The sequence below is a fragment of the Panthera tigris genome, chromosome D1 (genome assembly GCF_018350195.1).
Source record: "Panthera tigris isolate Pti1 chromosome D1, P.tigris_Pti1_mat1.1, whole genome shotgun sequence".
NCBI classification, from domain to species: domain Eukaryota; kingdom Metazoa; phylum Chordata; class Mammalia; order Carnivora; family Felidae; genus Panthera; species Panthera tigris.
Window position 1 is genome coordinate 98,160,512 of NC_056669.1, and position 20,812 is coordinate 98,181,323.

General features: G+C 50.9%; 1 protein-coding gene across 1 annotated transcript in view; it reads right to left on the reverse strand.

Annotated features, from left to right (window-relative positions):
- The window catches only part of LRP4 (LDL receptor related protein 4), a 38,045-nt gene extending 29,041 nt beyond the window's left edge, over positions 1-9,004 (reverse strand). Inside the window, exons 1-13 of the mRNA XM_007082190.2 lie at positions 8,632-9,004; positions 7,951-8,127; positions 6,704-6,820; positions 6,315-6,428; positions 5,802-5,918; positions 5,357-5,485; positions 4,990-5,109; positions 4,457-4,582; positions 3,773-3,898; positions 3,447-3,581; positions 2,918-3,043; positions 2,351-2,581; positions 1,093-1,249 (exon numbers count right to left, since the gene is read on the reverse strand). Coding sequence (XP_007082252.2) covers positions 1,093-1,249; positions 2,351-2,581; positions 2,918-3,043; positions 3,447-3,581; positions 3,773-3,898; positions 4,457-4,582; positions 4,990-5,109; positions 5,357-5,485; positions 5,802-5,918; positions 6,315-6,428; positions 6,704-6,820; positions 7,951-8,127; positions 8,632-9,004 — 2,048 coding nt within the window. The remainder of the gene's footprint in view (positions 1-1,092; positions 1,250-2,350; positions 2,582-2,917; positions 3,044-3,446; positions 3,582-3,772; positions 3,899-4,456; positions 4,583-4,989; positions 5,110-5,356; positions 5,486-5,801; positions 5,919-6,314; positions 6,429-6,703; positions 6,821-7,950; positions 8,128-8,631) is intronic.
- Positions 9,005-20,812: the final 11,808 nt, after the last annotated feature.

Sequence of the window (20,812 nt, forward strand, 5' to 3'; positions counted from 1 at the left end):
TCTCATCACAAGAAAAAATTGTTGTAACCACTATATATTGACAGATGTTAACTAGGTTTACTGTGGTGATTATTCTGCAATATACACAAATCATTATGTTGTACATCTGAAACTAACATAAAGTTATACATCAATTATACCTCAATCTTTAAAAATGAGTCATTTAATCTTCATACAGCTATAAGGTACGCCTGGTTTTTTTTTTTAAAGATCGTACTTATTTACTTTTTAAAGTAATCTCTACACCCAACATGGGGCTCGAACCTACAACCCCAAGATCAAGGTTGCATGCTCAACCGACTGAGCCAGCCAGGTGTCCAGGCATGGTTCTTTTTTTTTAATTTTTTCACTGTTTATTCATTTCTTTTTTAAAAAATTTTTTGATGTTTTTATTGATTTTTGAGAGAGAGAAAGCACAAGCTTGAGAGGGGCAGAGAGAGAGGGAGACAGGAACCAAAGCAGGCTCCACGCTGACAGCAGGGAGCCCAATGCGGGACTCAAACTCACTAGTGCTGAGGTCATGACCTGAGCTGAAGTCAGACGCTTAGCTGACTGAGCCGCCAAGGTGCCCCAAATGTTTATTCATTTCTTTCTTTTTTTTTTAATATTTATTTTTGAGAGAGAGAGAGACTGAGAGAGAGAGAGAGACAAAGCATGAGTCGGGAAGGGGCAGAGAGAGAGAGGGAGACACAGAATCTGAAGCAGCCTCCAGGCTCCCAGCTGTCAGCACAGAGCCCAATGCGGGACTCAAACTCATGAACTGTGAAATCATGACCTGGGCTGATGTCGGATGCTTAGCCGACTGAGCCACCCAGGCAAACCCCACCACGCCGCCCCCCGCGCCCCCACCAGGTATGTTTCTTACTCACCAATTATAAGTGAGTAAATGGAGGCAGATATAGACTGACCCAAGACCACACAGCCAACTACTACAGAACCAGGACTCAAATCCAGGTGTGTCTGGGTACAGAGCCCAGGCTGTTAACACCACACTGTGAAGAGGCTCCCCAGCAAAGTTTGGCCCAGGTGGCCTGGGAACTGTCTCTAGGGGGTGCAAGAGGGATTTGGGAGCTTGAGACACAACTCACTCACCCCTCCATGGGGTGCAAGGCAATAGCCCGGGGCTTCTCAAGGTTTTGCCACAGCAGCACCTTCCGATGGGCTCCGTCCAGGTTCGCCACCTCGATCCTTGATGTTCCTGAGTCGGTCCAGTAGAGTTTGTCATGGACCCAATCCACAGCCAGGCCCCCTGACGGAAAGAGGCAGTAGGAAGGGTCAGGGATTCAGCCAGGGCTCCTCTGTGCCACAATAACAAGTGCAAAATCTTGCACAGGGTTTTGGTTAGGTGGTGTTCTAACCACGTGACATATACTAACTTACATAATCATCACAACAACTCTATGAGCTAGATACTGAAATCCCCATGGAGATGAAGAAATCAAGGTACAGAGAAGTCAAGTAGCTGTCCAAGGTCAGGCATTTCCTCCTCTCAGCCAACCATATTCCACATCCTGAATCCTGGCTCCCTGACCCACACCCACCACACTGGCTCCAGAATTTGCAGACTGTGGCTTAAGGTTTTGCAGAGGCACTTGAGACGTGCCATAAGCATTTGAGTCAAGTGTGCATGGTACCGAATTCTAATCCACTTCACTGGCTTGTAGAATGGCCTGAGATTACTGAGTGAGTTCTTGTTTCTTTCTTTCTTTCTTTCTTTCTTTCTTTCTTTCTTTCTTTCTTTCTTTCTTTCTTTCTTTTTTTATCTGTAAACATTTGGATGTATCTACGTGGGTCAAGCAGAATATTCTTAATAGTAAGCAATCAAAACAAAATTCTGAATTAAAACAAATGCTAAGACTGAGAGCAAATTGTAACTGTTATCCATAAATCTCTGATTTCAAATTATTACATTCATCAAAACATCTCAATAATGAGCAAATGTTATAAACGTGAACCCATAAAATTAATGTACACTAACAAATGTTTTCAATGTTTTCTTTTTTTTTCTTTTTTAAGTTTATTTATTTCTTTTGAGAAAGAGAGAGAGAGAATGGGAGAAAGAGAATCCCAATGAGGCTCCGAGCTGTCAGCACATAGCCCAACGCAGGCCTCGAACCCACAAACTGTGAGATCATGACCTGAGCCGAAATCAAGAGTCAGACACTTAACCAACCGAGCCACCCAGGCGCCTCCTAAAAAAATGTTTTCTCTACTAGAATTCCATCCAAGAGTTCACTGGAAGAAAGAGATGTTCTGCTGCCCAAGGTTTACAAGCCATCATCCTGTTCCTTCCACGGTTACTTTGCACATGGTGTGGCCCTGCCCTTCCCCACAGGGCCTCATTCCCTACCTGGGCTCTCGAGCCCTGTAGACACAACCTCCTCCACGTTGCTGCCGTTGAGGTTGGCACGGAGGATCCGGTCCAGGGTGACGTCTGACCAGAAGACAAGCTCGCGTCGGTGGTGGAAGTCAAGGGCAATGGCATTCTCCAGGTTGTTGAGCAGCAATGTGTACTCGGAGCGGTGCGGCAGCACCTGCCGGATGTCGATGCGATTGGCGAACAGCAGCACAGGCTCCGGCCCTGGGACGTGGCATAGAAATGGGGCAACCACTGGGCTCCAGAGCTGCTCCTGACACCCCTCGTCATGCATCCCCAGCTCCTCAGCTGATGAGTGGGGCCCCTTGCCCATGTCCAGAACTGTTGGCATCTGTACTAGAAGAGTAGGAGCCTCCAGAGCATACTCCCCTACCCGCCCCTCCCCAGCAGTTTTTCTTGGGGCTCAGAATGCAATTCACAGCTCTGTTTTACTCGGATGAAAAATCTCTCTACCTCTCAGCAAATGCCCAAGTACTGGAACACCGGGATGTCTCTATGCTCGGCCCTCTGCCCACCTAGCCAAACGCCAACACCCCTTACCCAGAGCCTTGCAGCTGCGCCGGTCGGGCCGGAGCTCGTAGCCTGCTTCACACCAGCACTGGAAGGCCCCTTCGCTGTTGGTGCAGCCCTGGCTGCAATACCCCTCCTCCGCACATTCATTCACATCTGGGAGGACCGAGCAGGGTCAGGAGATCTCCGTTCTGCCATCCTCCCCCAACCCCCCGACAACCCCCCAGGCTGACTAGTTGCTTCCCGGCCCACATACCCATCTACTTTCCAGGCCTAGTGGGAAGGCTATATAACAAGTGGTTAAGGGCTTTAAGGGCATGGAGACCCGGGCTAGAATCCCAACTCTGCTATCACCAGCTCTGTGGCCATCAGTAAGTTACTTAACCTCTCTGAGCTTCAGTCTCCCCATCTGTGAAACAGAAGGGACAGTCCCCACCTCCTAGGGTGATGATGAAGCGAGGTTACGTCCGTCAGATGTTTGACCCAGAGGAAACATAGCTGCCCGTCCGCTGCCCCTGCCCAGGATCCTGCCCCTGATCCAAACCAGGTCCCAGCTCACCCTGGCACATGTGCCCATCCTCGGTAAGCCGGTAGCCTGTGTGGCAGGTACACTGCACTGCCCCCCGCACCATCTGGCACTTCTGGGCGCAGCCACCGTTGTTAACATTGCAGTTCTCCTCACCCGTCCGGGGCCCTGTGCCAGCCAAGCCAGAGATGGGAGTTGAGCCCAGAATCCTCCCCCAGACAGCCAGCTTGGCATTCCACCTGGACCACGAAGAACAGCTCCCGAGGCTGCAAGAATCCCTAGGGAGGATTCTCTTTGAACCACATGGGTGGGGTTCAGCCACACACCAGGGGCCAGGCCCGCCCACCGGGGACACTCACGGCAGTTCTGCTGTGGGCCTTCGTCACTGTTGTCACCACAGTCGTTGACCCCATTGCACAGCTTCCTCTGCCCGATGCAGCGCCCGTTCCAGCATAGGAACTGGTCTGAGGCACACTGGGGGCTTCCTAGAGAGGGAGTGAGAGGCAGGTCACAGCAGGGCAGGGCTTGGGTCAACAAAAGGATGGGAGCCTGTCATTTTCCAGGGCGAGCTGGAGACAGAGGAGACTCAAGGTGGGAGGGTCGGGGTCCAAGGCAGGAAACAGCTCAGACAGGGCTGGCTGAATGTCTACATTCGTTCTCTCCCCCCAGGACGCCACGGTGGGATGTTGAGGACGTGGGACAGATTGAGAGAGTGTGCCTGTGTGTCCAGCACCCAGTGTGGCTAGGGTGGTGGGGGATGCCAGCCACGGAGAATGGTCCCTGCTCACCAGGGCCAGAGCAACAGGCCATGTATGAGCTAGAACGTGAGAGGCTGCTGCTACTGTGGTCCAGGCCATAAGGCTGCAGCAGGTACACCTGGATTTGACACTGGTAACGAGAAGGGCGGGCAAAATCAGACCACAGGCAAGATCAGACTAAAGCATCACTGTAGCCCGATGGCAGCAGCAACATCCTCTTTCCACCCCTGTTCTCCAATCCCATCATGGGTTAAAGGGCCTGGGGGTACCCCTGGGGCGCTCCACCTGTGTTCTCACAGTCCTCTTCATCACTGTTGTCTGCACAGTCATCCTCCCCATCACAGCGCCAGGACAGGCGGACGCAGCGACCTGACCGACAGCGGAACTGTTCCGCGGTACACATGGAGGTGGCTGGGCAGAGCAAAGGCCTCATGAAAGGCTGACCCCATTTTGGCCCGAAGCTCCACCCGGCCACCCCAAAATGCATTTTGTGGCAGCATTCACACCAGTCTTCTTGTCACGGTTGTTCTGAATGGCATCTCTGTGCAAGTCAGAAAAAGGCAACCTTTCCTCAAGATGCCTCACCACCGTCTGCTAGAAAACTGCCACGATGAACATATAAATCTATATAATTATAGAATAGGTAAGTCTCCCGCGTGACTGGCATCGCTTTGGACATAGCGCCTCTGTGCCGTGCCCAACCCACACCACTGTACAGGACAATCCTGTCCAATCTGTCTTTATCAACGGTGGCCATTTTGGCTCCACAAGCCGTTTCCCTACTTCCAGACCAGACCTTGGACACTGGCCCCACTCACTGCAGTTGCGCTCATCAGACTGGTCGTCACAGTCCGCGTCGCCATCACAGCGCCAGCCCGCGTTGATGCACAGGCCACTGTCACACATGAACTCCCCAGAGCGGCAGGGCTGGTGGGAGGCTGGGGAAACAGGACAGACTTCTGTCTCTAGCCTGTCCATGAACGCAGTGTCCATAGCAGAGCAGAAAGCGGGGCCCCAGCACCCGGCTCCTCCCTCTCTGCCTTACAGGGACCAGGGAATCCAGAAGCTCCTCCCTTGAGCTCCGGCCCCAGCTGACACCTGTGCCTTACCACCCCAGGAGTTCCTTGGGGCCTGGCCTCCCCCTCCCTCCCAGCTCCACCCTGCTGGGCTGGCCGGAGCACTCACAGCAGTCGGCCTCGTCAGACCAGTCCCCGCAGTCATCATCACCATCACAGTGGTAGATATCGAGGATGCAGCGGCCGTAAGCACACTGGAACTCCTCCAGGTTGCAGGGAGGCGCTGGCACTGCTGAGGCTGGAAGGCAGGCGTGGGGGACAGGGAGGGGCGCACGCTCAGGCCCAGAGAGAGCTCAGAGGCCCGGACTCCTCCAAGAAGGCGGAAGACGTTCAGGCAAGGGAAGCCGGTTTCACGTGGGACAGCCCTGTGAGACTTCCTTATGCTGCTGGAGCCATGGGGACCCTCCCTCTGCACCTGAGGAATCTGCTCCCACCCTAGCTCAGCCTCGGAGGAACAGTTTCGTAAGAGCCTGCCCTCCTGGCCCACTGCACGTGCACCCCTCTGCCCACGGGATGCTGCCTCCTGCCCCGGCCCGAGTTCTGGGGCCACTCACGACAGCTCTCCTCGTCAGAGCCATCTTTGCAGTCCGTGTCACCATCGCAGTACCAGTGCTCAGCGATGCAGCTTCCGTCACTGCAGCGGAATTCCTTGTCAGAGCACTTGCGCATGTCTGGGGGACGCAATGGGACAGTGATCCTGCGGGAGCCCGACAGGACAGGCCGCCCTCCTAAGATCCTCCCCGACTCCCACCCACACTGCCCCTGTGGGTCTGACCCCATCCCTGGAAGACACCACGGATTTGGTGCAGACCGTCTGGGGAAAGCCGCAGCCCTGGAGACATGGGGCCTTGGGTTCCTGTTCCCCTCGTGGTGGTTCGGAGCGTGTGGGGGGAGGGTCTGGACTGTTCTGCCCCTCCCGTCTTCCTCCAGCTGCTCCAGACGTCTGGGCAGTTCAAGGTGTAGCAGTGCTAAAGCCACTGCTGCCTTTCAACCCCCCCTCCTCCCGCCCCCCGCCATGGCCAGACCACCAGCAGGCATCCTGCCCACCTCCCTGGAGCTCCACTCACCACACTGCTCATCACTGTTGTCCCCACAGTCGTTGTCACCATCACAGTGCCACAGGCTCCGGATGCAGTAGCCGTTCTGGCAGGGGAACTCGTCCTCCTCACACTCCCGGGGGGCTGTGGGGTACAGAGCAGTCAGGCTGCTGCAGACAGGGGGGGCCAGGGGCCCAACAGAAAGCCCATGGACCAGAGCAGTCACTTCTACACTACCCAGAGGGATCTGAAGCAGGTGGCAGTTTCTCAGGCTCATCTAACCAAGAGGGAAGGTGAAAGGAGGGGCAAAGAACAAAGACCCAGGAAGCGATGTGGGCCTGGGGCATCATTTTCTGATTGAAAATCCCTTCCCAGCAGAGCCTGATGGAGCCCGCCTGGTGCCCATCACCAGCACTCACGACAGTCCTGCTCATCTGAGTCGTCTTCACAGTCGTTGTCCCCATCACACACCCAGGAGCGGCGGATGCACTTGCCATTGTCACAGTGAAAGTCAAGAGGGGAACAGGTGGGTAGCACTGAGTCCCAGGAAGAGAAGGGAACAGGGAATCTGTCTGAGGCAGGCTCCACTGGGCCGGAAAGCCTTTCCCAACACCCCTTATCCCACATTTCCCCATGTGAGCCACAGTCCTTCCTCACAGACTCCCATGCCTGATGGAGGAGCTAGGCAGAAACCACAGCTAAGAAGCCAGCGTATTAGCAGGGAACAGCGGCGAGGGATTCACAGGGCAGGGCAGCCCAAGGAACTCAAAACCACCAAGAGAAACATGAGCAAGAAAAAAGAAGTGTATTTTTTTTTCCTCTTGTTAAATGATGATTAACACAGCTGGGCTCAATTTCCAGTTCTAGAACTCATTACTTACCACGCCGAGCAAGTCAGTTACCCTCTCTGAGCCACAGGTTGTCTGACTGTACGATGGGGGTAATTATACTTGGCTCACAGAGGTCTTTTGAGATAATGCACATGACAGTGCTACATGAAAGGTGAGCCATGTATCATCACAATTAGCTGAACTGGTTAGGGTTAAGGTCCAGGTTGTAGCTTCAATCTTATTAGACTAATTAGCCACCTTCAGACACAGGTGCTACAGCTTGCATCCCTAAACCCAGACAGCTGGCTCAGCAGTGATATTTCTATAGATCTGAGGCAGGAGGCCCTAGCCTGTTGTGCCTATATTACTTACTACACTAGGGGAAAGGAAGGTTTAAAGAGAATATAATATTTCCTAAAACTTGTATTATTAAAAAAAGATACGATTATACAGAACACTAACATAAGAAACACAGAAATAATCTGCATCCACGTATAGTATGCACATTAAAAAATGCACAAAAATACACAAACATATATTCACGTAAATACAGAGATCCACTTAAAGAGACTGCCTATAGTTTCAAGGGTGTTTTATTCCATACTTGTCACAAAGTTTGTTTTATTGGACATATATGCATGGAAATACAAGAGGACTGGAGCCCTATATATTGCGAAGCAACCACTCATCTGTCAATATCCGTCACCCTCACAAGAGTCCAATGCTCTGCATCTGATACAGCAAGTGTACAGAACATTCATCAGGCCCTCATCCCCAGGTCCCTCCCCTCTTCTACTACTTCCCACCACTCCCTGGCTGGGAAGGGAGGTGCTTACTACATCCGTCCTCATCGCTGTGGTCCCCACAGTCGTTGTCTCCATCACACTGCCACTGGGCGGGGATGCAGGTACACTCGCCGAGGGCACTCACCGCACATGTGAAGTGGCTCCGACCACAAGCACACTCGGGGCTGCTGGCTAGCCCTGTGCAGAGGGGAGAGGAACCAATGAGGGCTCAGCTCCTGCCTAACCACAGCCCATTCTAGAGAGTAGAGAGCCCCATCTCGGGGCACTGTTACCAAGAGAGCCACGGGATACCACAGGGAGATGCAGACCATGCAATCATGCCTTCCCCCTCCTCCAAGACACTAATGGTCAAGAAGACAACCTGTGACCCTAGGTTCATAACACGTCCAGTACCTTCTCTATGACAGGGCTTTTTGCCCAGTACCCCCAAGAGACAAGAGATGAATGATGCCACTCAGGGAGTTGGTGCCTTTGGGGAAAAGGAGCAGGGGACAGAAAGGGTGATGCTGTGAGACCTTGAGACCCTTCCCTCCAAAGCTAGGTTGAGATATGGACGCTTTTGCATCTGGCCAGGACCAGGCCCTTGGCTGTTAGCCAGGCAGGGCAAGAAATAGTGGACTTAAAATGCTGGAGCCCCTTTTGGAGTAGGGAACCCACACAGGGGAACAGGAAGCAACACAGGCTGTTGTGAGTCTCCAGGTCAGAACTCACCTTTAAGGAGGGTGACCAGAAGAAGTGGGGCTCCAGGGGGAGGGGAGCAGTCAGAGCCTTCCCATCTGTGGGACAGGCTACAGCCTAGAGGAAGGATGGCAGAAGCAGCCCCTCCCCCATCCTCAGCAGCACGCAGCTGGCCTTCCCTATTGAGCATCGAGCTATCTGCCTGGCCAAGTCCCATGACCGGCTGCTGTGCCCCCTCCCCAGCGTGCCCAGCAGGATGCCCTGGGATGGCGTGTGAATGGCTCAGTGCCCCTGCTCCAGCCTCAGCTGGAACAAAGGGTTCTGCCAGGGTCACTCTTCCCCCCTCCCCACATTCATCTAACCCGCTGGGCTGCTGCAGCTGGGAAAGAAGGGGGCCACTGCTCATTGCTCATCTCTCCCCCTTGCTTTCTTCTCCCCTTCCTCCCCTTAGCTGGGCCCTGCCCTCAGGCTGTGCGGGAACAGGGAAGGATTTAGGGCCCAGAATGAAAGGGTGTACTGTCATCCACCCCCCCACTCCCCAAAGCAAGGAGAGAGCCCTGGAGCCCTCCCTCTCCACTTCAATCTCCAAGGGTAAATGTGAGTATAACGCATGGGTTCCTAACCTGCAGATGGATGGATGGATGGATGGATGGATGGATGGATGGATGGATGGTTGGGTGGGTGGGTGGATGGCTGGCATTTGGGACCAGTGAGCTGTTGAAACTATAGGCAAAATGTACATTTCTGGAGTAACGGACCACAGATTTCACCAGATTCTCAAATGAGACCCCTCTGTCCCCCACCGCAAGCTAAGGGAATTGGCTGCCCTAGAAAAGATGCCAGATTTCCTGTGGAAAACGAAGGAATCTGTCTGAGGGGTGCAGCATCTCTTCACAGGAAGGCTTTACTCCAAGCCCAGGGTTCCTGTCTGTCCAGGTCTCCCTGCAAGTGCAGAACAGAGGATCCTTCTCCAGGGAAGCACTGACGACCCGGCTACCCCAGTCCCAGCCCCAGCCTCTTGGGCCTATTCTGAAAGCACCGATAAAGGAAGGGGCTTTTTTCACTCAGACCCTGAGCAACTTTTGGAGTGTGACCAGCTCATCACAGCTATAGGCACCACTCTCAGGAACTCTGGCTGGATGAAACCGCAAAGACTAGGTATTCCAAAGGACTCCATTCAGTGGGCCTCCCAACATGTAGATCCCCTGTGCAGGGAGGGGTGGTGAAGAGGAAGGATAAGACTGACTCAGTGGTTCTCAACCAGGGACAGTCTTTCCTCCGGGGGCGGGGGTGGTGGTGGTGGTGGTGGTGGTATTTGGCAACGTGTGGAGACATTTTTGGTTGTCGTGACTGGTGGTGCTTCTGGCCTCTAGTGGGTAGAAGCCAGGGATGCTGCTAGACAGCCTACAATGTACAGGGCAGGCTCCCACAACAAAGACATTCTCCAGCCCCGAATGTCAATGGAAGTTAAGGACACAGCAGGGAGCAGAGCTGCCCCACGTGGAGTTCGGGGCAAGGGGGTGAGGACAACAGAGAGGATGAAGGGGCCTGGGGGGAGGGGGAGAGGAGAAAGCCCTGGACCTGGAGCAGACAGACTGGGTTCCACCCACCGGCCGCGTGACCCTGTACAGGTCACTTAGCTCCCCGAGCCTCCATTTCCTCATTTGTGAAAGGCCACAAGGACTGGACCAGACGATAAGCGTGGACGAAGCTACCCTCGTGCCCTGGCACACCAAAGATGCTCAATAAATGCAGGCTGGGGGTGTAGGGTGTGGGAGATGCAGGGACTAGTTTTTTTCCAAAAGGCCTTGAATTTAAAAACCTGAGCACCGGGATTAGGAGATCAAGAATAGCAGTTTCCAGGGCTACCTGGGTGGCTCAGTCGGTTAAGGAGCCGACGTCCGTCAGGTCATGATCTCGCAGCTTGTGGGTTCAAGCCCTGTGTCGGGTTCTGTGCCAACAGCTCAGAGCCTGGAGCCTGCTTCAGATTCTGTGTCTCCCTCTCTCTCTCTCTCTCTCTCTGCCCTCCCCCTGCTCACACTGTCTCTCTGTCTCTCAAGAATAAATAAACATTAAAAAAAATTTTTTTTAAAAAGAATAGCACTATCCTGGTGTTGTGTGCAGGTCAAAAAGAATACTGAAGGTACAGTAGCCTTCAGACCTGGGTCAGTTTTTTTTAGGGCCCCACCCCCGCTTTTGGCGGAGTGATAAAAAAAGTCCTGCTTTCTCCCAGCAGACTTCAGGAACAAAGCATTCCATCGGGTGGGCATCAAGTCAGTTGCAAGCAGCTGAAGAGCCAGGACTTCCTCCATGTCAGAGCAACATCTGAACGTCAGCACGTGAAGGTCAGGCAAACCCTTGGCTTGGGCTTTCGTCCGGTAAACAGACACATCACACTCCAGAAAGCCAGCTCTTCTAGAGAACCACTGCCCCTCGGGATCCCCGGAGGTGGAATTCTGCCTTTTCAGTCAAGTCCTGGCTGTGAGCAGAAAGGACAGCTTTTAACCTTTTTTCTAAAAAAAGAATGATGAATGAAGAAAGGAAACAAATGGGGGGGGGGGGCGGCGATGGCATAGGCAGGCTTCACTTTGGAAAGTGTTAGAGTACTCAGCTATGCTTCTGGCCTTGAAAGCTGTTTACAGCCACAGTCCCTCAGCCTTCAGCCTTTACTCAACAGTGAAAAGATCTCTCCCCAAATGTTCCCTCCCCTTGATAGGCGAGTCGTCCAGCTTTTGGGATACATGTGAATGTGCTCAAAGGGTCTTCCTGGGAGGTTAACCAAAATCCCATTATGACACCTCACCTCCCTTGCCTCAGTCACCTTACCAATTAATTACTCATTGTTTTCTTGTGAAGGAAAGAAGGGAAGCGTCCATTTGGTGTACCAGGTACAGTGTATCATTGTAGTAAAGAGCACAGATTCTGGAGTCAGAGAGACTAGAGTTCAAATCCTGTTTTCTACCGCCAACTCTACAACTTTGAGTGAGTTGCTTAAGGTCTCTGAGCCTTAGTTTCCTCATCCATAAAACGGGAATCCATGTAAACTGCTTATTAGCACAGGACTTGTACATGACAAAAGCTTCGTAATAGTTCAAGCATCATTTACTGAGTATGTATTTACGAGGTGCTCTTCAAATACTTTTCCAACTGCTTTTCATATGCTACATCATTGAATGCTCTCAACGAGCCTGGGAGGTGACACAGAGAAGTCTGCCATTGGGTCACACCGGTACGATGGGTTGATGCCAGCATTCACACCCAGGCAGATTGATCCCAGGGCCTGTGCTCTTAATCACTTCATTACCCTGCCTCCCAATAAGTGGTATCGCTATTATGAGAATTTCCAAAACCCTGAGGTCCAAAAGGGGAATTTATAACACTGGGGCGTCTGGATCCCTCTCCTTTACACAATCTCGATTAGCAAATACACAGTGAGTTTATGGATCTCAAAGCAGTAACGTTTCCTTCTGGTTACTGCTCCGGCTAAAGACCAATGTCTCTTGCCCTAAGGTGAAGTGGTGAAACAGGGACAGTCTGGAGCCCTAGCCCTTTGAACAAGTGCCTCAGTGTGGTGCTGGTCCAGAAAGGAACAGAGCTTCTGACCACAAAGAATTGTATTTTGCAGTTACTCTGTAGAGTTTGCAAGCTGCTTTTGCATACTCACTTGCATTCACCCTTAATCATTACAATAACCCTAAGTAGTTACTGCAGGCCCCACTTAAGAGGTGAGGTCATCTGCTTTGGTCAAGGTCATGGGGTAAGTAGGACAGCCAGGATGGCGGCCCCATTCTTACCCTTAGACCAGTATTCTTTTAATGGGACCTCAGAATCCAGACTTTCAACAAGCTTCCCAGATGACACTGATGCATGCTAAGGTTAGAGAGGCACAGCTCTCCACCATCCCATAGAACACTCAACTGAAGGGGGACCACACCTGTCACGTAGAGGCCCAAAGTGTACAGTGACTATACACAGCTACAGAGCAGCTTTTTCAAGTTGAACCAGACATGAGAAGGCTGAAGGAGTGTCCTGTGAGTGCTGGGATAGGACAGTTACCAGTGGGGGAGAGATTACAACAGAAAGGGAAGAATCATCATTCATAGCAGAGAAGGGTTCTTCTTGTAACACACCAAAGCTCTCCTCTCTCCTCCTGTCCACTGGTGGCAATGGTGAGGATATAAACCTTATTTAATGAAGATAAGTTATTTGAAATGACCCTGAACTACACATCCAGGCCAATCAAGGGACCAATCCACTGATTTCAGCTCCTTGGGCAGTGGTCAGTGTCTCTAACTGAAAGGGATGCCCATGTAGCAAGACAAAAATGGCATCACTAAAAGGAGTCACAGCAAGGGGCCACTTGGAAATCTCACCTCATCCACGAGATACCTGGAACCGGGAGAACTCTGGGTGCCTATAAAACAGCCCCCGTTTCAAAGGGCAGGGCTTACACAGAAAACATCAGAACCAACACCAAAGAAGGTAAATGGTTGGTAGAAGGAGGCCAGGAAGCGAACCCTTTCCTGATGCTGCCCCACCTGGACCCATGGGCCCCAGATGAATTGAAAGCCCCTGGTCTGTGCTCCAGAGGCCCTTTGTGCCTCCTCTTTTGGTAGCGTTTAGCTCACTGTGGGATCATTGTTTGCTTAATGGACCAGGTGCTCTTCAGTCTCCTGGCAGTTGGAACTGTATAATATGGAGTTTTGTGTTTGTATTCACCATGCATAGTTCAATGCTTGGTATGTAGTAGTTGATCAATACAAATTTGTAGAATGAATGAATGACATGTTCAGCTAGATTCTTGTGAGAAATTGGAGTCAAAGGAAAAGAGAGGCCCAGAATACCAAAAATAAAATAGTTATTTTCTACCTAATCTTTACTGAAGAAAATAGGAATCTTCTTTTTAAGGTGGCATCCTAGTCCTATCCAGGTCAAGTTCACTCCCTTCTCCAACAAGAGTTCCTTTCACTGGTTGTATTGTCAAGCAGTGATACTGACATGTTAGGATTCTACTTAGTTCTGCCCCTAAATCCCTAGAGGCCAGCCAACCTCATCTGGTTTGAAAATCTACCAAGTGAAGTCTTCTCCTAAGTGGGCGCCTCACTAAGGGGTAGCGTCAGACACATGATTACTGGTCCCATCAAGTTCAGCCCTCTCTTGCCACTCCTAATGATGGAAAAGAAGTTCTTTTTTTTTTTTTTAAGTTTATTTATTTTTGAGACAGAGAGAGACAGAGCATGAATGGGGGAGGGTCAGAGAGAGAGGGAGACACAGAATTGGAAGCAGGCTCCAGGCTCTGAGCCATCAGCCCAGAGCCCGATGCGGGGCTCGAACTCACGGACCGCGAGATCGTGATCTGAGCTGAAGTCGGACGCTTAACCGACTGAGCCACCCAGGCGCCCCGGAAAAGAAGTTCTTAATGGTCAGCCTCCAAAGTTATGAGGCAGAGAACATAGCGTTAAGAGCATGGGAACAAAAACTAAGCTAGTTCCTGGCTGTCTGACGCGGGGCATATTATTCAAATCTCTTTATACCTTTCTCACCAGGAAAATTTGGATAAGAATAGCCCCCATCTCACATGGACGTTATAAGAATTAGTTAATTCATAAAAAGCACTTAGCATAATGCCTGGCACATACTCAGCTCTCAGTAAACCATAGCTCTTGCTATTACTATGATAGAATTTGACCCACCCAGAACTGTCTCATCCAGCCACCCCATGATTAAGCCCTGCTGTTTCAGGGCTTGAGATGTCTTTTTTTTTTTTTTTTTTTTTTTTTAATTTTTTTTTTTTAACATTTATTTATTTTTGAGACAAAGAGAGACAGAGCATGAACGGGGGAGGGTCAGAGAGAGAGGGAGACACAGAATCTGAAACAGGCTCCAGGCTCTGAGCAGTCAGCACAGAGCCCGACGCCGGGCTCGAACTCACATACCGCGAGATCGTGACCTGAGCCGAAGTCGGCCGCTTAACCGACTGAGCCACCCAGGCGCCCCAGGGCTTGAGATGTCTTAAAGCCCTACTGTGGGCCAAGCTACAGGGCCAGCCCCAAAGGTGAAGCTGGAGGTGTGAATGGCCACAGGAAGAGGTGGACAAGAGTACTGTGGCAAGAGTCCTGCATTATTATTGCGTTTCTCTGGAGGAGCTTGAGGCATACGGTATCCTCTACCCTTGCCCCGTTTATCATCAACCGATTCCTAGGAGGCAAGTATAGAAAAGAGCACGCAGAACCTAAATCACAGAGCAATTCAGAAATGAATTAGCTTCCTCTACTGTAACATGGGGGTAGTAACAGTACCAATAGTAGCTGGTTGCTGGGAGATTTAAATGAAATAATACACATGAAGTACACAGTAAGCAGCTATTACTGTTGTTGTATTCATTGGTAATCCCGTCATCTTCATCTAGATGTCTCCTTTCTCTCAACCCTGTAAAGTAGCTATGATACCAGGCTGTTTCCATCCAGGTCCTCAAAAGTCTACTTACCCTGCCCAGCAGCTCAGTCAACAGATCTCACAAATCCAAAATGTGGCTGTGCTCTGTGAGGGGGCTGCTCAACATATTGCTTTCCTCTACCTCTCAAAACACAAGGCCCACACAAGAACACATGGCTTCACAGGGGCAACAAACCTCATCTCCCCTCCTGGGAGCTTTTTAAAGCCTCCCTCTAGCAAAGCACAGAAAAGTAATTCTTTGTGCATTAAGGTTACATGAGGAGATGAAGACTGAAAACAGAAAAGTCAATCTGAGATAAAATATAGATAGTCTCAACCCAGATCTTTTTTAATAGCTTGGATAGAAAATATTCCATACTAAGGGAAAGTATGGGTTGGAAGCTTAACAGCTTAGGCTCTGGGTTCAAATCCTGGGTCAGTTACCCACTAGCTGTGTGATATAAACTGCTCTGAGCCTTAGTTTCCTTTCTGTAAGACAGGAACCTATCAGTACCTACCTCATAAGGACACTGTGAGGGGTAAATGTGATAAGACGAGGTCAACACCACAGTGCCAAGGATATAGCAAAAGCTTTTAAGATGTTAAACTACCCCCCAAAGTACCTTTGTGGTATTTAGACCACATGTCCCAGTTTGTGATGTAAAACTGGATTTTACATGTGAAACTGTGGTTACCAGCAATTATTCCCTGAAGAACACAAATTCTTATTTGGGGGAGATACATTTTGGAACCATTCACTTTGACTGCCTCTCTGAGCCTATGGTTGAAATGTCTAGTTTAAAAGGCCTGGTGTGTGGGAGGGTAGGGGGAGTGGAAAGAGGAAAAGGGAACTCCCCTTTCTTATTTGCTAGGCTTATGGATATTATAACCTGGCATCTGTATCTGGTTTCCAGAAGGCTCTAGTCGACCCAACACAGAAACTATCTCTTGTCCTCATCCATACCCAAAAGGTGGTGGCAGTCGGGCTCCCAAGGCTGGGGCCAACTAAGGGAACATTTGGAACGCTTTCTCCACCCCCGCCCTGCAGTCCTGGCAGGAAATGGAGCTGCTGAGCCTGGAGAGGCACAATTTCCAAGCTTTATTTCACGTGCTAATCAGGTGTCTCTCCCAGTATCCTACTCCTTACCTGCCCGACAGGACACAACACGACACCAAGACAGGGGGAGGGAGGGTCCCTCTCCTCCAAAAAGGCTCTGTCTAGAGCCCGGGAGCTTCCCGGCCCCAGAAAAACCTCTGGTGATAAATTATGCAGCAGCACCTTTGTGTCGCTGCCTCCCAGCCAGATGGGAGGTTTGCTCCCAGTCTTTTGTTTCCGGCTTTGCTCGGAGCTCAGATCCTTGGCTCCGCACAGAGGTGAGGGGGGGAACTCCTGTAGGCCAAGTCAGGGCTTGCAGCAAATCCCAGTGAGGCTTTCCCCAGCTGGGTCTCAGGCGGGGCCTTTCCCTGCCTCACTCCGACCCAAACGCGCAAGGGAATGAGTGTGAGGGACGCCTACAGTCCATCCACTCAGCGATGGGAATGCCTAAGTGCAGCGAAAGAACGAAGTCTGCTCGAAAGGGCGTAAGAGGTGCCCAAGGGCACCGAAGATGTTTCTTTCTTGCTAAATCAAAAATACAGAGCAGAAAATGGAGTCAAACGACTGCCAGGAAGGCCAGTGAATCAGCTCTTCTTAACGGCTGCTCTTGGTTACGGTCAACTTTCCGCAGCCCCCAAAAACATGACATCACTGGCACCAACTTAAAAGGAAGAAACAAAGAGACAACAGGGGTCAAACTTTGGGGTGGAGGAGCTGGGGGCTGGGGGCGACTCATGGGCTTGAGACCCACATCAATTATCCCTGCACACTGACAGGACTCCTGATTGAAGACGGTAGTCATGAAGGAAGGCGGCTCCGCAACAGCCCAGCCCCCAAATTGGGGCAATTACTACCTTATGAGCTCTGGGGCCTGACTCCTTTCCCAGGCCAGTGGGAGGGAGAGCTTGGAATTCTAAACTGTTCCAGCTACAAGAGACCTCAGCCAGCACCTCTCGCCCCAGGTCATGGCAACCTTAGAGTGAGGTGCCTGGCCACATCCCTGACCACAGAGCTTTTAACAAGGAAGCTCCCAGAGGAAAACCCCATCTCCTAGGACCTCTCCCAGGAGAACTAAGGTGGAGTGGGCTCCTTGGACTCATGATATAGCTTAACAGATCTCTTTTCTGGATGTGTGGACAGGAGGGAACTATGCTTAGGTCTCATTAGGTTTTCAAGGGGGGGGGGTAGTGGGAAGAAGGAGCAAGATCTTTAAAAGAGAAAAGCAAAAAACCAGCTGAAATGAAGAGCTAAACTTCATTCTATTTCAGCACATGGCACTGTAGTTAGTGTAATGATTTACCTGTCTCCCATAGTCTAGATGGAAGAACCATCTCTAATCTATTTATGCAGACTTGCTAACAAACAGCTAATGTTTTATCCAAGCCTGTAGAACAGAGCAGTCTGTGCTGAGTGGTTTGAATATACTATTATCTCATTTAATTTTTATAATAGTCTCACATGAAAATTTATTACTACTCCAGTTCTGCCCCCCCCCCGCCCGCCCCATTTACAGGTAAGAACCCTGAAGTTCAGGGAGATTAAGGGTTTTGCACAGGGTCACCAAGAAGTGTCGAAGCCCAGATTTAAACCTAGGTGTGCCTGGTGCCTGTGCTTCTTCATCACTGAACTATATATGTGGTGATTAAGAATAGTGCCTGGGAAATGTGTGTTCACTGAATGAATGAACAAATGAATGAGTGCAGAACCCAGTTTAGGAGATGCTCCTGAGTGTATTTCAGAGAAAGAACCTGACCCTGTCAGCTCTAGGCTGGATGGAGAGTGGCAGCTACAGACATTCATCAGAGCTATTTATAGGGCTAAACCTGGGCTCTGCCAGCCAACTAGTCAGCAGGAAGTCTTTCCTGGGACACTGAATCCCACCACACTGAGAAGGGGAGAAGAGCTTCCGATGCTGAAGATGAGATGGTAATCCAGACACAGTCTGGGGCCCAGATGCCCCACACCTAGGCAACTGTGGCAAAACTTGCAGCTAGGATTCATCAAGGAAGTTAGAGATTATGGCTGGAATAGGCTAACAGACCTAGTCACCAAGGGCATGGAACTGTGTCACAATTATGAGTTGTGCCCAATCATTCAAAAAGACAAGTCTTTTTCTTCACATAGTTCCCGAAATTCCCTATTCAAGAAGCCCCTCGTATTGCTCGTCTCTTCCAAGAAGAAACAACATAGCCAATCCTTCCCACTTTTCTTCTTCTTAGGGATCAAGATTAGCAATCAGTAGAGTCAGCAAAGACCTATCAAATACCCTGTCCTCTGTGACCTTCTGTGTTCTTTGCTGGCCCAGACGATGGACATGCCCAACATGTTCTGTATCAGACACAGCCAGACTGGTTCCCTTGCACCTGTCATTCTTAATACCATGTGCCAGTCCCAAAGATGTCATCCGATATTCAACAGGGGACAGAAGAGGAAATCCAAAATCAGTGACAAGCCAAGCATCTTTCACAAGTCCAATGAGACGAGGGACAAGGTCAACCAAGCACCAGGACAACAGATAGATGGAAAGGAGACCAGTCTCAGCTCTCCTCCTTTGCACTCAATCTCAGAAAGAGTCTTCTATCTACCTAAGCCCCTGGGCAGAATTTTCAGTTTTTTGCTTACGTGGAAGAGACCTCCATAGCAAACATGGTGTCCGGTCTTCCAATGGTGGTAGACTGCCTGAGGCCTCACCTCAACCGTCAGGAGAAAGATACCCAGGGCTATCACCAGCAATCAAATTTCCCTCTAAAATCTATAAAGTTGGAGTGTCAACCCCAACCTGTTTAGCTCAGGCCAAAGACATAAGCTCTAGGAAAAGCCCACAGGACTCGCAGCATCCAAATAAGCGCCTTAAACCTTAGTGTCTTGAATCCACTCCTAGTCGTGGTCATTGACCTACTATAAAACACAGTCTTCTCCCTGAGCCCCTAAACATTGTGTTAGGGACTCTCTTGGTGATATTTTTGGTTGAGGAACTGCTCCGTCTCACTGATGAACCACGAATCTATCCTCTCTCTCCTACCTCCCCCCTTCACCTCCAAGGATGGTTAAGTGTTAGCCTAGGGGAAGTTTCGATCTTCATATCACTGAGTGTCCTTGTGCATGTGCACAGAAAGTCTCCCGCGCTCAGAAGTTTCTGTTAAATTTTTGTCCTTAAAAAGAACCCAAAAGAGTTATGAAGTACCCTCTTGGCCTTTTTCTGTTAAGCATTAAATACACTCAATTTTCTACCCCCATTGTCAGTGCAGATGTAGCATATGCAGTTTTGACAGCTCTGGAGCAATAAAATCCTCTTGGCCAGTCTCAGCCCAGAACCTTCCAGCTCCCCTTTCCCTAGGGCAGAAGGCGACAATCTCCTCTCTGGTTTTGTTGGTATCCGTTTTAGACTTTTTTTTTTTTTTTTTTTTTCCTTTTTTCCCAGTGCCTTGCCATTTCCCTTGATCTTTTTCAAAACTTCCTCCAGGGGGCCGAGAGGAAAGTTCCATCCCCTTCTCTCGCAGCCCGAAGGGGGAAACCCCCCAAAAAGCATAGCTGTCCCTTTAAGGGGCCCATGTGGTGGGAAGAGCAGCTACATTCCTACCCCAGTAGGGCCGCTGTCCCGACACGCCAAAGAGGCTACAAATAACCTTCTAGGAGAGAGCCCGGGAGGGGGAGAGCACAGCGCGAGCAGGAACGTGGCTCCGCCAGGCTACTACGCGGAGAGGAAGAGCCGAGAGCGGAGAGAAAGAGCTCAGTGGGCGTTAGAGAGGGCATGGAAAAAGTCGTTTAAAACCTACGGGTAGTTTAAATAACAGACACGAGAACTCTGTTTTGGATTTGGGAGGTAAACCAATCTTTAAAACGAGTGCCCAGGCATCTCCACGCCATGCCAGGGAAGTTCCGAAATCTGCACTGTTTCCACACGAGCTCCCGTACGTTAAAGAAAAGAATCGGTGCAAGCAAGGCCAGGGTCTAGAGACCCCTCCAATCCGAGCCCACCCCCTCATCCGGGCTGCGAGACTGAGAAGATTCGTATTCCCCCCCCCCCCCGGGGTTGAATAGGGTTGGGGTTCAAAGATCAAAGTTCTTTGATCTTTGGGCACAAACTAGAGGCAGCTGCTAAATCAAGGGGTACACCCATGGTGCTTCGGAGGCTGCGGAGAAACAGATTCCAGTGGAGCCCTAATCACACACAACAGTTGCGCACGGGCACCAAACAAGTTATTAATAAGGAGCAGATGAAGCAGCACTTCTGCTGCTATCCGTCCAGCTCCCCCGAGGGTCGCCGCGCGGACCCGGGGGCTGCCTTGTGATGTTCGGTGATACCCGCCCCCCCCCCCCCCGCCCCACTACCCCGGCCAGGACGGACCTGCGGGAGCCTTCCAGCAGTTTCTTCCCCGTGTCCCTCCTCTGCCCCTTTTCCAGCCCGGTTTCCTCCCCCTCTCCCCCACCGGGAAGGATCCAGGGCAGGAAGCTGATTGGTCGCAGCCAGGAGAGGGAACCCAAAACACCACTAAGGGGAGATGCTGCGAGCAAGCAGTACCCGAAGACCCTCGGTGGGAGCAAGGTCTGGAGTCCGAGGAACTGTTCTCCGAACAGAGGACTCCCCAGAGCCTAAGCATTCCACTGGAGCCCCGCTCCGCAATCCGCCCGAGACCCCCGGCCCCTGCAGGGAGGGATTTTTACAATTTATGGTTTAGCAAC